This window comes from Muntiacus reevesi, chromosome 16 (assembly GCF_963930625.1).
Source record: "Muntiacus reevesi chromosome 16, mMunRee1.1, whole genome shotgun sequence".
NCBI lineage: Eukaryota > Metazoa > Chordata > Mammalia > Artiodactyla > Cervidae > Muntiacus > Muntiacus reevesi.
Window position 1 is genome coordinate 22,197,983 of NC_089264.1, and position 15,194 is coordinate 22,213,176.

The window sequence follows — 15,194 nt, forward strand, 5'->3', positions numbered from 1 at the left end:
GCTAAAGTTGTTCATGAAAGTATTAACAGCTCTCCCGTTACTAATACACCCATAATTCAACAATGAAGAAAGTATGATAAATATGAAAAAACTAGGAACATCATATTTTCATATAAACATAAAATATGATAAAATAATGGTTAAAAAGAGCTGACTCAACTGTTGATAACAAGCCATGCTTAAAAGATATAAGAAGAAAGATAAAAGAATGCTTAAAAGATATAAGAAGAAAGAGAAAGAGAGGAAGGTGACCCAGTAGATGAGCTGGGATCAGAGGAACGGGTACACACCCTTTAAAGAAAAGGATTCATAAGCAGCAAAATGCATAATGGTAACACTCAGAACTGTTAGTTGACTTTATATAGATTTGAGATCAGAAAATTCATATTACATATAAACTATGCTGTATGAAACCTATACATGTGAAAAGATTAGAAGGAGAAGACAAGCTAAAGGTCCAAAAATAAACAGAAGACAGAAAAGGAAAATATACAGTCAAATTGGTTACACTACATACAGAAAGGTGGAAAACATACACAGGTTTGTATTATTCCCAGTTTGTGAATGAAGGAGACAGGAAATTAAGATTTCTTCATTTGAAAAATAGAAATAAAACACTCATATTAAACATGAATTACTGTATCTTTTTTCATAATTTTACCATTAAAAAGTTCTCCAGTGTCTTAATTATAAAATATCTTTCTCTTTCATTAAGTTTTATAAAATTTCCTCTGATTTGTCTTTCTTATGTGAATATATTAGAACATGCAATTATTTCCAGGACTTTTCTGGCTTTTTTTATTATTATCTTTATCATATAATGTTCCTGAATAGTAAGTTTCCTTTCTTCCAGTATAATTCTCTATGGCATAGAAGAGAAGTAGAAAAAGGACACTAAAATGGAATTCCACATCTTTCATTCTAATTAACCCATTTTTTTAAAAAACAGACTTTATGTGTACAACACAAATGGCAACAGATAACAAAAATAATTTAGCACAACATTCAAGCGGTTTACTAAAACAAATTATTATTGCATAGACACAGCAAATAATACCAATTTTTCAAGTGACTCAACCAATACATAAAATTATTTTAGGCATGGTTAGCCAATTGCTTATCGATCAGTATTTTGACTGCATGCTTATATTTCAGACAAATTTATCTTTGAATGTCTTTTTTCACACAATATTATATTTACTACTTTTTAGGTACATCTAAGCTATTATAGAACCGGACATAGAACAATAGACCAGTTCCAAATAGGAAAAGGAGTACATCAAGGCTGTATATGTCACCCTGCTTATTTAACTTATATGCAGAGTACATTATGAGAAATGCTGGGCTGGAAGAAGCACAAGCTGGAATCAAGATTGCCGGGAGAAATATCAATAACCTCAGATATGCAGATGACACCACCCTTATGGCAGAAAGTGAAGAAGAACTAAAAAGCCTCTTGATGAAAGTGAAAGAGGAGAGTGAAAAAGTTGGCTTAAAGCTCAACATTCAGAAAACTAAGATCATGGCATCTGGTCGCATCACTTCATGGGAAATAGATGGGGAAACGGTGGAAACAGTGCCAGACTTCATTTTTGGGGGCTCCAAAATCACTGCAGATGGTGATTACAGCCATGAAATTAAAAGATGCTTACTCCTTGGAAGGAAAGTTATGACAAACCTAGACAGCATATTAAAAAGCAGAGACATTGCCTTGCCAACAAAGGTCCTTTTAGTCAAGGCTATGGTTTTTCCAGTAGTCATGTACGGATGTGAGAGTTAGACTATAAAGAAAGCTGAGTGCCGAAGAATTGATACTTTTGAACTGTGGTGTTAGAGAAGCCTCTTGAGAGTCTCTTGGACTGCAGGGAGATCCAACCAGTCCATCCTGGAGGAGATCAGTCCTGGGTATTCATTGGAAGGACTGATGTTGAAGCTGAAACTTCAATACTTTGGCCACCTGATGCAAAGAACTGACTCATTGGAAAAGACCCTGATGCTGGGAAAGAATGAGGGCAGGAGGGGAAGGGGCGACAGAGCATGAGATGGTTGGATGGCATCACCGACTCAATAGACATGAGTTTGGGTGGACTCTGGGAATTGGTGATGGACAGGGAGGCCTGGCGTGCTGCAGTTCATGGGGTCACAAAGAGTCAGACTGAACTGAGCTGAACTGAAGCTATTATAAATCAGTGTAAAAGCTGAATATGGGAAGATGAGAGCTAACAATATCTTAAAAAATCGTCCTATGTTGTCCATAAGCTATAAGATTTTTTCCTATCAAATATCAATGGGAATACAATTTGAAAATATAGTTGACATAGCCACTCAATGATACTCATCATAAAGCAAAACAACTAAAACAACAATAAGGTATGCCCCAACATTTTTACACAATAGTGATATCATAATATAAGTGACCAATATAGTTTGAATTCTTCAAGGAAGTAAAAATAATGGGTGTGGAAAACCACTCAAAATTTTGCCGCAGATTTTTAGTGTTCCTCTGTATCAGAGGAGACAACTGGCATAAAGTTACTTGCATCTTATGTTCTTATGTGTATTTTACTGTAATAAATGTTTTATAATTTCCAATTGCAATATTTTTTCTTTTCAACTAAAAATACAAAACGTACTTGGAGAATACTAAACAAAAATAAAAAGTAACAGATTATTAGATATTAGAGGGCTGCCAGTTTGAAAAGCATAGTGTAGGGTCAACATTTCCCCCTTTTTATTCCTGCAAATCATCCCAACAAATAGACAATGAGAAACAATTATACAAATGTCCTATTCATTGAAAACAGCAAACAGTGATATCTTAGACCTCCAGGTCAACAGAATGGTTCCAAAATCAGATTTCAAAAAGAGCTAACAAACATAGCTTTCTCTAAGGCTAGAGGTCATGCCTTTCTATATTGTAGACATGAGACAACAGTTTCAGGTAGAAGCATCTGTGGAAGTGGTTTGGTTCCAAAAAGCAGAAAAAGTGAGGCTAAATGAAGAGCTATACAGAAAAGACAAATATGTAGAAAGCAGTCTATGTCTGTGAAAACAAAGAAAAGTCTTTCATTGTGAGGGTGGGGAGGAACAAACAACAAAACCCACATTCTTTATCTTCATTGGCTAGACCATGAAAAGCTCACTTTGTTCAGTGATACAAAAGAAAAACTGGACCAGCACAGGATCCATATGAAGGGAACTATGAGAGAAGGAGCAAACCAATGGCACATAAAGAATCACATACTAAAATCACATTGCCATAAAAGTAGAAAATTGTGACCAAGCATTTTTCCATGAATTTTTAAAATATAATAAATTATGATCACACTTTTGAAACAATTATACAATGGAAAAATACAAGGTGTTAAGGAGAAGATAAGCACAAGAAATTCATTGTAAACTTCCAGTGTTCAACCAAATGTTAAAATGAAAGAAGTAAAGCAATATAAAAATGAAGAAGAAACTTGAAATAATACAGGGGAAGAGAGAGTACAGAAAATATAAGAATGTAGCAAGGACTGAAATGATGAATACAAGCTAAATATTAATAAACTGATATTAATAAAGAATCAAAAATAATTAGAAACTGTGGAGTATATTAAGACAAAATAAATCAAACACACCTATAAAAGGAATCTCTGAAAAAGAAAATCATAATAATAAGATAGAGCAAATATTTAAAGACAGAAGCCAAGAAATTATGCCTGAAATAAAAAGAATACTGAATCTATGTTTTGCGGAAAAGAGCCCCCTCTCCCCCAAAAAAGAAAAAAGAAAGCTAAAACAAAAAATTACCTGGGCAAAACAGTCCAGAACACTAAGCAGAAGGATAACATTCTAGTAAAGTCACTAGACTTCACATACAAAGAAAGAAACCTTTAGTAAGCCAGGCAAATAAGAATTCCCTAAATTCTCTAATGCTAGAAGAAAGAGCGACATGGTTCTCAGTCAAACTGTACTTCATGTATAAGACAAGAGACAAACGCTTTGGAAGGTGCAAGATTTCAGGTGCATTTCTTCCAAAGGCCTTTGCTCAGGAATCTACTAGAGGTGATTTCCATCTAAGAGTTGGTTAAAAAGCAATAACAAACTTGCCAACAAAGTAAGCACCTGTTGGAAGCTAATCCTCCCCAAGTGAACACTGGAGGCTTACAGCTCCAAGACAGCTCTACTGCAACCTCTGGACAGCTCCTGATCCAGAACCTAAGTGGCTAAGTGGCTCCTAGATTCCTCAGCCGCAGAAACTATGACAGCATCACATCTGAAGTAGCTAAATCTGAAGATAACTTGTTACGCAACAACAGATAACCAAAATGAGGCTTTGCTGTTGCTTAGTCGCTCAGTCATGTCTGACTCATTTGTGACCCCACAGATTGTAGCCCATCCAGGCTCCTTTGTCCATGGCATTTTCCAGGCAAGAAGACTGGAGTGTGTTGCCAAAAACAAGGCTTAAAAAGTGTGCAATCCCTATTTTCCAGCTTCTTTCCTGCTGGAAAACAGGGAGAAGATTTTTTTAAAAGAGAGTTTTTGATGTTTTGTGAGTCCCACCATCCTCCGTGGGTTATTACCATCCTCCCACACAGGAACGAGGGATTTCAGCAAAGCTTTTGGGATAGGTGTCCTCTGATTTTGAAGAGCACCAAGAATTGTGCTCGACCCATGTTTGGAAATGACTAAAGGCAAGAGGCTGCGGTGCAGTGCCACTCTGAGAGCAGGATGATGATAACTTCACGGGGAATGGCATGTGTGCCCAGGGTTTGTTAGGGAAAAAGAAAAATGAATGAGTTTACACACAGATGTGGGCCAAGTGGGAGAAAGGGCCAGCAGGAGATAGCTTAGGGTTTCTGATCAAAAGAGACATATGAGGAAGCTGGAGAAATTAATATTAAGAATGTATATGGGATGGACCACCATAGTCAGGAGCTTAGAGGAGAGGAAATGGTGAGAGATGTCCCCAGGGAATGAGGAGATCTCCAGTGAGCCTAGAAATATGCTCCAAGAAAAGCCAGTACTTAATATCTGATATGACCTTAGAAAATAAGAACACCAGAACTTCTCTGGAGGAGAGAAAACCGTAACTGGAACACTGGAAGTTAAAGGCATAGGCAAGGTAAGAAAATCATGGGACCAGCTGAGCACAGTATCCCTCCCACACCAAGGCTGAAGCCCTGGGCCAGGGAGAAGCTTCAACACTAGGAAGCTTCCGAGTTTTAACTATCATATTAAAATGTAATTAATTAATAAACAGGTCCTTATGTTCTGCCCCATTAATTCAATGCTTCAATGATAACAAAGATAACAGTATTTCTTACCATAGAAATGATATCATACAATTATCAGCACAATGAAAATTCTACAATTCTAACCCAGACCTTCAAACCTTCGACTGCCACTGACTACTACTGTCTGCTAATACTCGGGTAGACAATATTAACTCAAACCTCACTAGTTAACTAAGAAAGCAGTTTCCAGAACCAAACTGACATATAACCTAGCATATGTAGAACCTAGTTCTACAAAGTATGATCTCCTGCAAGCTGCCCTAAGGTATGTGCTTATAGGCCATTTTTTGAACAACTGATAAACCTTGTCTGGAATAAAGCTAAGAATCTTCATGAATTTTGAGGAAAGTATAATACACTGTTAAATGAAGTTGGATTTCCTTTTTCTTTTCTTTAGTTCCACTGTCAAATATTCATTGGTTCAAAAAAAACTTTCAATTTTTTAATTAAAAAAATAAATAAAAACAAACAAATAAGATTTGGCAACGCTACCTCCGAATATGATACTCTCAATTACAGAGATGTAGTCTTCAGGCTCCTGCTCAGTTGAGATCTCCCATCTGCTTTTAGAGATATTTAATAATTTGTAGAGTTGATCTGAACTCTTCATCCCACACAGCAGAGTGACCACACTTTCTGGTGAATGAAGTATGTTTTTCAGAAATTGACCTTTCTTTGGAGATAGGTTTTCAAGCAGGCTATTTGATAATATCAAAAGTTTGCACTTGTAGGAGTTTAAATTCAGCAATTCTAAATCCCGAAGAGAGCAATTCTCCAAGCAATATAAAAGGGTTGCTTCCGTTTTCACAACATGTGAGAAAACTTCGCTCAAGTACAGAGCCCATTCCTCAGCATCTCCTTCGTATATCATGATGATGTCTTTTGCATTTTCTGGAAAAGAGAAAATAATGTATTAATTTTCTTATATTGACAGGCTAAAAGCAGATTATAATATCAGTTCTCGAAGAATTAAACGTACTTCTTACAGAATATGTTAGTTTGCTTATGTGTGTGCATGCAAAGCCGCTTCAGTCGTGTCCAACTCTTTGAGACCCTATGAACCACAGCCCACCAGGCTTCTCTGTCCATGGGATTCTCCAGGTAAGGATACTAGAGTGGGTTGCCATGCCCTCCTCCAGGGAATCTTCCCAACCCTGGGTTTAAACCTGCATCTCTTAATTTCCTGCACCGTCAGGCAGGTTCTTTACCACTAGTGCCACCTGGGAAGCCCTTAATTTGTTTATACCAGAGACCAATAATATAATTCGTAGTATCCCAAAAATAACCCTATGGGATTAAAATAATTCTTCGGATGCAACACAGAGTCCATGCTTTGTGCAAGTGTACTCTGTGCTCACTGCACAAGTGTGAACACAGGAAGCTCAACTGAAGTCAATGAGAGGTCTTGAGATGGAATGCGAAGAGCTGACTCATTGGAAAAGACCTTGATGCTGGGAAAGATGGAGGGCAGGAGGAGAAGGGGACAATGGAGGATGAGATGGTCGGATGGCATCACCGACTCAATGGACATGGGTTTGGGTGGACTCCAGGAGTTAGTGATGGGCAGGGAGGCCTAGCGAGCTGCGGTTTATGGAATAGCAGAGTTGGACATGACTGAGTGACTGAACTGAACTGAGATAGAATGGAAAGACTATTCTATGGGATTAGGGATGCTGGGCTACCAAGCATGGCTCTACCAGTAACCACGTAATTTTAACTAGATTTAATTCTACTTAATTCCTTTCAGTCAGTGTTTCTTTACCAACTAAATGAAGGTTTTTATTTTTTTTAAATAAGCCCTACCTCATGAATCAGATTATTCTGAGAAGAAATAAGAGAATATATGTTAAAGGACTTGAAAATACTTCTTCTAGGTAAAAATTGGTACATCAAGACAGATTGTAGAATTTCCATGCCCAGAAAACTAATAAAATAAAAAATTTTTAAAGAAAAAAATTCAATAATAAAAAACAAAGGAAACTAAAAAGTTAATGTTGATGAAATAAATAGGAGGTTCTACTGAGGCAGTACTAGTCCTAAATCTATCTCCCACCCTAAAACCAGAACTGATGGAAAAACTTGTAAACCCCCAAACTGGTAGGGTGGTCATGAATCTCTTCCCTAATTGGAAACTGGTCAGGGACGTGCCCAGAAGCAAGAAAGGCTGAATCCTGAAGAAGTCAGGACTCAAGGTGAGACAGTGAAGCCAGTCAAATCGCACAGGAAATCAAGAGCATCCCTGGGCACTTAGATATATGAGACCTTGCAGAAAAGGTCTTATTAGAGACTATAATCCACTACCTCCAATGTGAGAGTCACACTGACAGATCTTCCTTCTCTTTTCTCTTATGCCATAACAACTGACTGGAATATAAACATTCTCTCTCAAACTATAGCTTGCATGGAAAAATAAAAAGTAGCCAGTAGGGAAGAGAACTTAAGGATAAATTACCCAGACAATATTAAGCAAACAGAAAGTCTAAACTGAGCTAAGAGAATCATGAATAAGATGAAGGGATTAGCAAAACAAACTCATAGTTATTGAAAGAGATGATTGCAACAATATGAACAATAATAATATGATCATCATAATAATGAAAGCAGCACAACATGAAAAAACTAGTAGAAATGATAAGCAGGGAAGAAAATACAAGAAAATATTCCTCACAGTATTAAAAAATTAATTAAATAAAATCTAAGGTCAAAAACAAGTTGATTTGATATTTTTAAAAGAATCATTGAAAGGGTATAATAAATAGATAAAAAGATCAAAAGACAAAGCAGTACCATTGCTCAGATAATAAATCAGAAAAAGCACTAACTAGATTAGACACAGATAATATTTTATCTCTGGCCTCAAAGTAAAGCTTTATATTTTCATAGTAAACACAAAAAGAGAGAACAAAATTAAAGAACTGATGAAAAATCTGATATATGTGGATAAGAGCCAAAAAAGGAAAACATTGAATATAACAATACTCCAAAAACCTGAAATAGAAGAGGACAAAGGACATATTAAAAAATTTAAATATAATTTTAAAATCTTTAAAATATGGAAGAAAAAGAAACCAGTTTCAGAGAAAAATTGTTAGAGAAAAACATATCTTGATTAAATTTCTCTTGGTTTAATGATTATTATAAAACCTCTTCATATATCCAGGAAAGAAAAGCAAGTCATCCAGGAGGAGAAAAATATCAGGTTGATAGATTTTTTACAGAGCAGTTTCAAGGCCACATTATGATAAATTATAAGACAGCTCTTACAAAAATATTTTATAGTATCTTCATACTATAGAATATTGTACAGCAATAAAAATGAATCACTGCTAATGAGAATGGATGAATCCAAAGACGTAATGTTGAATGGAAGAAAAAACAAGTATATACTGAATGACAGTATTTATATGAAGTTAAAAAACAGAAAAAAAAATCTACCATGATACCAATCAAGACATTTGAGGTAGGATTAATGAATGGAAGCAGATAAGAGGGAGCATGCTGGGGTTCTGAAAATGTTCTATATCTTGATCTGACTGGTTGTTAAAGTACACTTACATAAAATCTATTCATGTATATATCTTAGACTGCACATGTAAGTTATATTCCAATAAAAAAATAAATTAAAATACCAAGAGAAAACGAAAAAGTTTCAGGATGGCAGCTGTTTAAGAGGCACAGGGACTGATAACAGAAGAATGGAGCATTTCAGGAGGGCGATCCAAAGAAAATAAAACAACTGTAAGACTGTATCATATATTTGAAAAACTGAGGAGAAATGCTAATGGCTTTAAAATTCTGATTGGACATTTTGAAAAAAATTAAAGATAGATATATTGCAATCTTTTACATGCAAACTACAAAAGAAAGTAAAATTAATAGCAGAAAAACACAGCAAAACAAAACAAAAAAGAAAGCAGGATCATTGTATACTATTTGGATTAATCAGTGTGATGGAAGTAGAAGGTGGACCAATAGGAGGTGATGAGGTCATGAGAATGACGCCCTCATGAATGAAATTAGAGCACTTATAAAGGAGGCTCCATAGGGGTCCCTTGCGCCTCTTGCCATGTGAGATCACAGAGAAATGTCAGCAATCTGTAACCCAGCAGAGGGCCCTCACCAGGACTTGACCTGCTTTAGCCCTGACTTCAGACTTCTAGCTTCCAGAACTATGAGAAATCAATGTTTGTTGTTTAGGCCACCACGTCTATGGTATTATATTAAAGCAGCCTAAAATGAACTAAGACAATCATAATAATGCAAAATATGTCTAATAGTTCAGCTTCAAGTTGCGATTTAAATACACTGGAGAATAAGGAAAGACTCTCAAAAGTTAATAGATTGAAATCCTCATCTAGCATATTATAGGAAAAAAAAATAGGTAATAGAATTTTAGTAAATTAAGAAATAATAGAAGAAACATGAAATAGAGCAACAATACAATTTGGAAGACTAACAGTTCTTAAGTTTCCTAGGAGGGGATGAGAACCCAAGGAGGGGATGAGGTTCAGGGAATTAGATCTGATAGACAGAGTGCCTGAAGAACGATGTATGGAGGTTTGTGACACTGTACAGGAAGAGTGATCAAGACCATCCCCAAGAAAAAGAAATGCAAAAAAGCAAAATGGTTGTCTGAGGAGGCCTTACACAGAGTTGAGAAAAGAAGAGAAGCTAAAGGCAAAGGAAAATAAGAAAGATAAACCCATTTGAATGCAGAGTTCCAAAGAATAGCAAGGAGAGACAAGAAAGCCTTCCTCAGTGATCAATGCAAACAAATATAGGAAAATAATAGAAAGGGAAAGACTAGAGAACTCCTCAAGAAAATAAGAGAGACCAAGAGAACATTTCATGCAAAGATGAGCTCAATAAAGGACAGAAATGGTATGAATGTAACAGCAGCAGAAGATATTAGGAAGAGGTGGCAAGAATACACAGAACTATACAAAAAAGATCTTTATGACCCAGATGAAGATGATGGTGTGATAACTCACCTAGAGCCAGACATCCTGGAATGCAAAGTCAAGTGGGCCTTAGGAAGCATCACTATGAACAAAGCTAGTGGAAGTGATGGAAGTCCAGTTGAGCTATTTCAAATCATATGCCAGCAAATTTGGAAAACTCAGCAGTGGCCACAGGACTGGAAAAGGTCACTTTTCATTCCAACGCAAAAGAAAGGCAATGACAAGAATGTTCAAACTACTGCACAATTGCACTTACCTCACACGCTAGCAAAGTAATGCTCAAAATTCTCCAAGCCAGGCTTCAACAGTACAAGAACTGTGAACATCCAAATACTCAAGCTGGATTTAGAAAAGGCAGAGGAACCAGAGATCAAATTGCCAACATGCGTTGGATCATAGAAAAAGCAAGAGAATTTCAGAAAACACGGACTTCTGCTTTATTGGCTATGCCAAAGCCTTTGACTGTGTGGATCCCAACAGACTGTGGAAAATTCTTAAAGAGATGGGAATACCAGACCACCCTATCTGCCTCTTGAGAAACCTATATGCAGGTCAGGAAGCAACAGTTAGAACTGAACAAGGAACAACAGACTGGTTCCAAATAGGGAAGGGAGTATGTCAAGGCTATATGTTGTCACCCTGCTTATTCAACGTATATGCAAAGTACATCATGAGAAATGCCGGGCTGGATGAAGCACAGGCTGGAATCAAAATTGCCAGGAGAAATATCAATAACTTCAGATGCAGATGACACCACCCTTATGGCAGAAAGCGAAGAAGAACAAAAGAGCCTCTTGATGAAAGTGAATGAAGAGACAGAAAAGTTGGCTTAAAACAACATTCAAAAAATGAAGATCATGGCATCCTGCCCCATCACTTCATGGGAAATAGATGGGGAAACACTGGAAACAGTGACAGACTTTATTTTGGGAGGTTCCAAAATCACTGCAGATGGTGACTGCAGCCATGAAATTAAAGATGCTTGCTCCTTGGAAAAAAAGCTGTGAGCAACCCAGATAGCATATTAAAAAGCAGAGATGTTACTTTGCCAACAAAGGTCCATAAAGTCAAAGCTATGGTTTTTCCAGCAGTCATGTATGGATGTTAGAGTTGAACCATAAAGAAAGCTGAGTACTGAAGAACTGATGCTTTTGAACCGTGGTGTTGGAGAAGACTCTTGAAAGTCCCTTGGACTGCAAGAAGATCCAACCAGTCCATCCTAAAGGAGATCAGTCCTGAATGTTCATGGAAAGAACTGATGCTAAAGCTGAAACTCCAATACTTTGGCCACCTGATATGAAGAAGTGACTCATTGCAAAAGACCCCGATGCTGGGAAAGATTGAAGGCAGGAGAAGGGGATGACGGAGGAAGAGATGGTTGGATGGCATCACCGCCTCAATGGACATGAGTTTGAGCAAGCTCCAAGCATTGGTGATGGACAGGGAGGCCTGGCGTGCTGCAGTCCATGGGGTCGCAAAGAGTTGTACACGACCTAGTGACTGAACTGTACTGAACTGAGGAGGAGATGAAATTGTTTCTGGCGAGGGGCAGAGCAAAGAATTGCTGATTTTTATTAGAGATGTTTTATCATTGTTCAATATTCAAGTGTAACTATAACCAAAATTTAATTAAAGAAGAAAATCCAGCCAGCAAATGGAAGAACAAAAGTAAGCAAAATGGAAATATAAGAACTTTGGAAAAAGAACACATGGTCACTTGAATACATGTACATATAGGTCAAAAACTAAGTATCATAAGGATTAGGTTAGCACTACAAAATGCAAACGTTAAAAATCCTGATGAAATAAGAGTGGCCACAGAATGAGAAAACTGAGCATTTGAGAAGAAAGTATAAAGTATTAACATCGTCTTTCCTAGAATTCAGTCATTAATACTGAATAAAGTGACTCAATTCTTTCACTATTTTTTGTAACCTCAGTTTTCTTAATAGTAAATGATATTGACAGTGTTCTTAGTAAAAAAAATTATCTGATAATTAAAGTTCTTTGATTTTACTTTATATTACTTAATGACAAAATAATTTATTTTATTTAAAAATAGCATATAGATTATGTTCTCACTTTTAAATAATCCTGCCCATCTAATTCAAAATACAGCATAATTCTATTGGCTGTGAGCAACCAACAGTTGTACATGAGAGGTAAAATTTTGAGAGACATATAACTTCTTTTATGTTACTCTTCCATATCACTAATATTTTTGTAGTAAAATTGTGTTACTTTATAAAACAATGCAATGATTCTTAAAAATTAGTTTGTAAGGTATTAAGTACAAAGAACAAAACACCAAAGCTGCTGTATTCCGCAATTATCTTTTTCCTTCTGGATATAATATGTATTTTCTACACCATTGAAGTTGCAATTAATACCACAGTGACTTTGAGAATTATTGTATCTTTATTGATTTATCTATGTCTTTCCTCATGATATAAATAGCATCTCCAAGGAAGATGCTGCCTCTGTCAATTAACAGATTCCTGCACAACGCATAGTATATTTTCTTGAACAGATATTCAACAAATGTTTATAAATATATTTTAAATTACATTTATATCACAGAATGAGAAAAAACATCTGGCAGAAAACATATGGGAATCATACACAAGTTCTATATGAATCATCAGCATAATTCTGCATTTCTCTATGTAGTGTTTCACCCAGCCTCAATGCTAAATAAATATTTATTAAACAAACACAAACATAGTGTTATAATTCAGCATTTCTATATTTGAGGGACAGTAGGGGAAGAATTTTCCTATCTCACACATAGCCAGAATAAGTTGCTATTTAGTTCTGGAATAATTAGAGTAAAAATAAAACTAACAAGTGCTTAATATAAACTAGGACTCTTGCTGTTTTATATATGCTATATCACTTAATCTTCTAAATTTACCCTATTAACTTACCCTATTTACCCTAATATTATTCTTATCTTATTTTACAGATGAGAAAACTAAATTCAATTTTGGAATTAGGATTCCAGCACAGGCAGTCTGACTCTACAGTCTGCACTTTTAACCTCTAATAGCAGAGGACACAATAACATTATTCAAAAGGTTAAAATAGATTCTCTGTAGTGATATGAGCTAGAGTAGTCTCTATTAAGCAAATTATGGGTTAAAATCAAATATGGAAAGTATGTGAAATTCACTGGGAGCCTGCTTTCCTATCAAGGAAAAAAGAGGAAATAAACCAACACTACAAGAGTATGGATGTCTGTGAAGAATGTACATAACTTCTTTCCTGACTCTAAAACTTAAATCACCGAAATTATAGATCAAGCTATAAGGATGTATTAAAGCACAGAATGAATATCGCCCCTTTACATGGTTGGATATCACACTACCATAGGGAGATAACCACAGAAAATCAATTCTTTCTTTCACAACCTATCTTTCAAAATTTCCCAAGGAAATTAGACAGGAAGTTTCTCTCAATACTTAGAGGCCATTTTTTTTTCTTAAGCTAAAATTGTGCCTTCCTTTAAAATTTATATTTGACTTGTACTGAGTAAGTTCTGTTTGCCAGTTTTCAGAAACTAAGACTAACACTAAATCCCTCTCTTTCCTATGGATTACATTATTTCAGGCTTTTACTCTTAAATTTTATCAAATATTATTTATTGAGATGTATCATGGACCAGTTATGTTTCCAAGCATTTAATATGCATTACTTCATTTAGTATTCATAAAACTGTATGGAGTTGGCCTTGTTATTTTTGTTTTACTGATGATCACATTGATTAACTTGTCATGGCTGTGAAGATAGTAAATGGTCTTTAAGTTACCTTCCAGTCTTTTTGTATAAAATTGTGTTGAGACAAAATACAAAAGTTAATTAAAAGGCCTTTCATAGCCATGACTTTCTTTTTCCTTATTCTAGAAAAAACCCTATCCTTGAGTAACAACTGAATTGCAGACTGAACAACAGCCCTCTATGATTTCTCAAGAGGAGCCTACTAGCCTTGAAATGAACTATATATGATATATATAAAATGATATAGTTTGAACTATATCAAACCTAAATCATTATTCTGCCCAGTTAAAGAGGGTTATTGTTATTAATGTTGGCCAAATTTTATAGGCTGTGAAATGAAACCATAAAGGATGAACCTGAAATATAGAAACACAGAATGTTCATTCCTGAAAGTCATCAAGATAAAGCGAAATTGCTACTGAAGAAGCAATTATGCTCTGAAAATAAATTATTTAAAATGTAAATCGCAGGTCTAGCAACATAAAGTAAATGCCAGCTTATACTACAACGGAAGGAACAAAATAGACTTAAATTTATTATAAAGTGTTCCTTAAGATTCCATAATGATGCCTTTTTTATTTCTCTGAGAAAATACTGAACACATCTTCAAGTCTGAAGAAAATTTATACTAATAATTGATATTAATAATTGCTTTTGCTATGAGAATAAATTAGACTACATATCGCCAACAGACAGAGACTGATCATGAATCCAAATATTTCCTTATATATGCACAGCTTCAAGTGGAAGATTTTCCTCTTTTTGAGTAAGATCTCATCTCTTACCCATGTTTGTGTATAATGGAGAAAGACTGAAGGAGGCATCTTTTCAATACTGTAGTTTTCTAACTGGTAACCAAAGTGCAGAAGAAAACAAAAGTATACAAAGAAATGAGTTAGAGCCAAAATGTACTTATTAGAGATAACATGAACAATAATCTTGATCTAATCACACACAAATGTATCAGTCAGTTCAGTTCAGTCGCTCAGTCATGTCCGACTCTTTGCGACCCCATGAATCGCAGCATGCCAGGCCTCCCTGTCCATCACCAACTCCCGGAGTCCACTCAAACTCATGTCCATCGAGTCGGTGATACCATCCAGCCATCTCATCTTCTGCCCCCCTCTCCTCCTGCCCCCAATCCCTCCCAGCATCAGGGTCTTTTCCAATGAGT

At 35.8% G+C, this 15,194-nt stretch overlaps 1 protein-coding gene across 2 annotated transcripts in view; it reads right to left on the bottom strand.

Moving 5' to 3' along the window:
• Nucleotides 1-15,194, bottom strand: part of BANK1 (B cell scaffold protein with ankyrin repeats 1) — a 306,464-nt gene that overhangs the window by 261,428 nt on the left and 29,842 nt on the right. For both annotated transcript variants that reach the window (XM_065907388.1, XM_065907387.1), the window contains exon 2: nt 5,775-6,173. In XM_065907388.1, the coding sequence (XP_065763460.1) occupies nt 5,775-6,173 (399 nt within the window). The remainder of the gene's footprint in view (nt 1-5,774; nt 6,174-15,194) is intronic.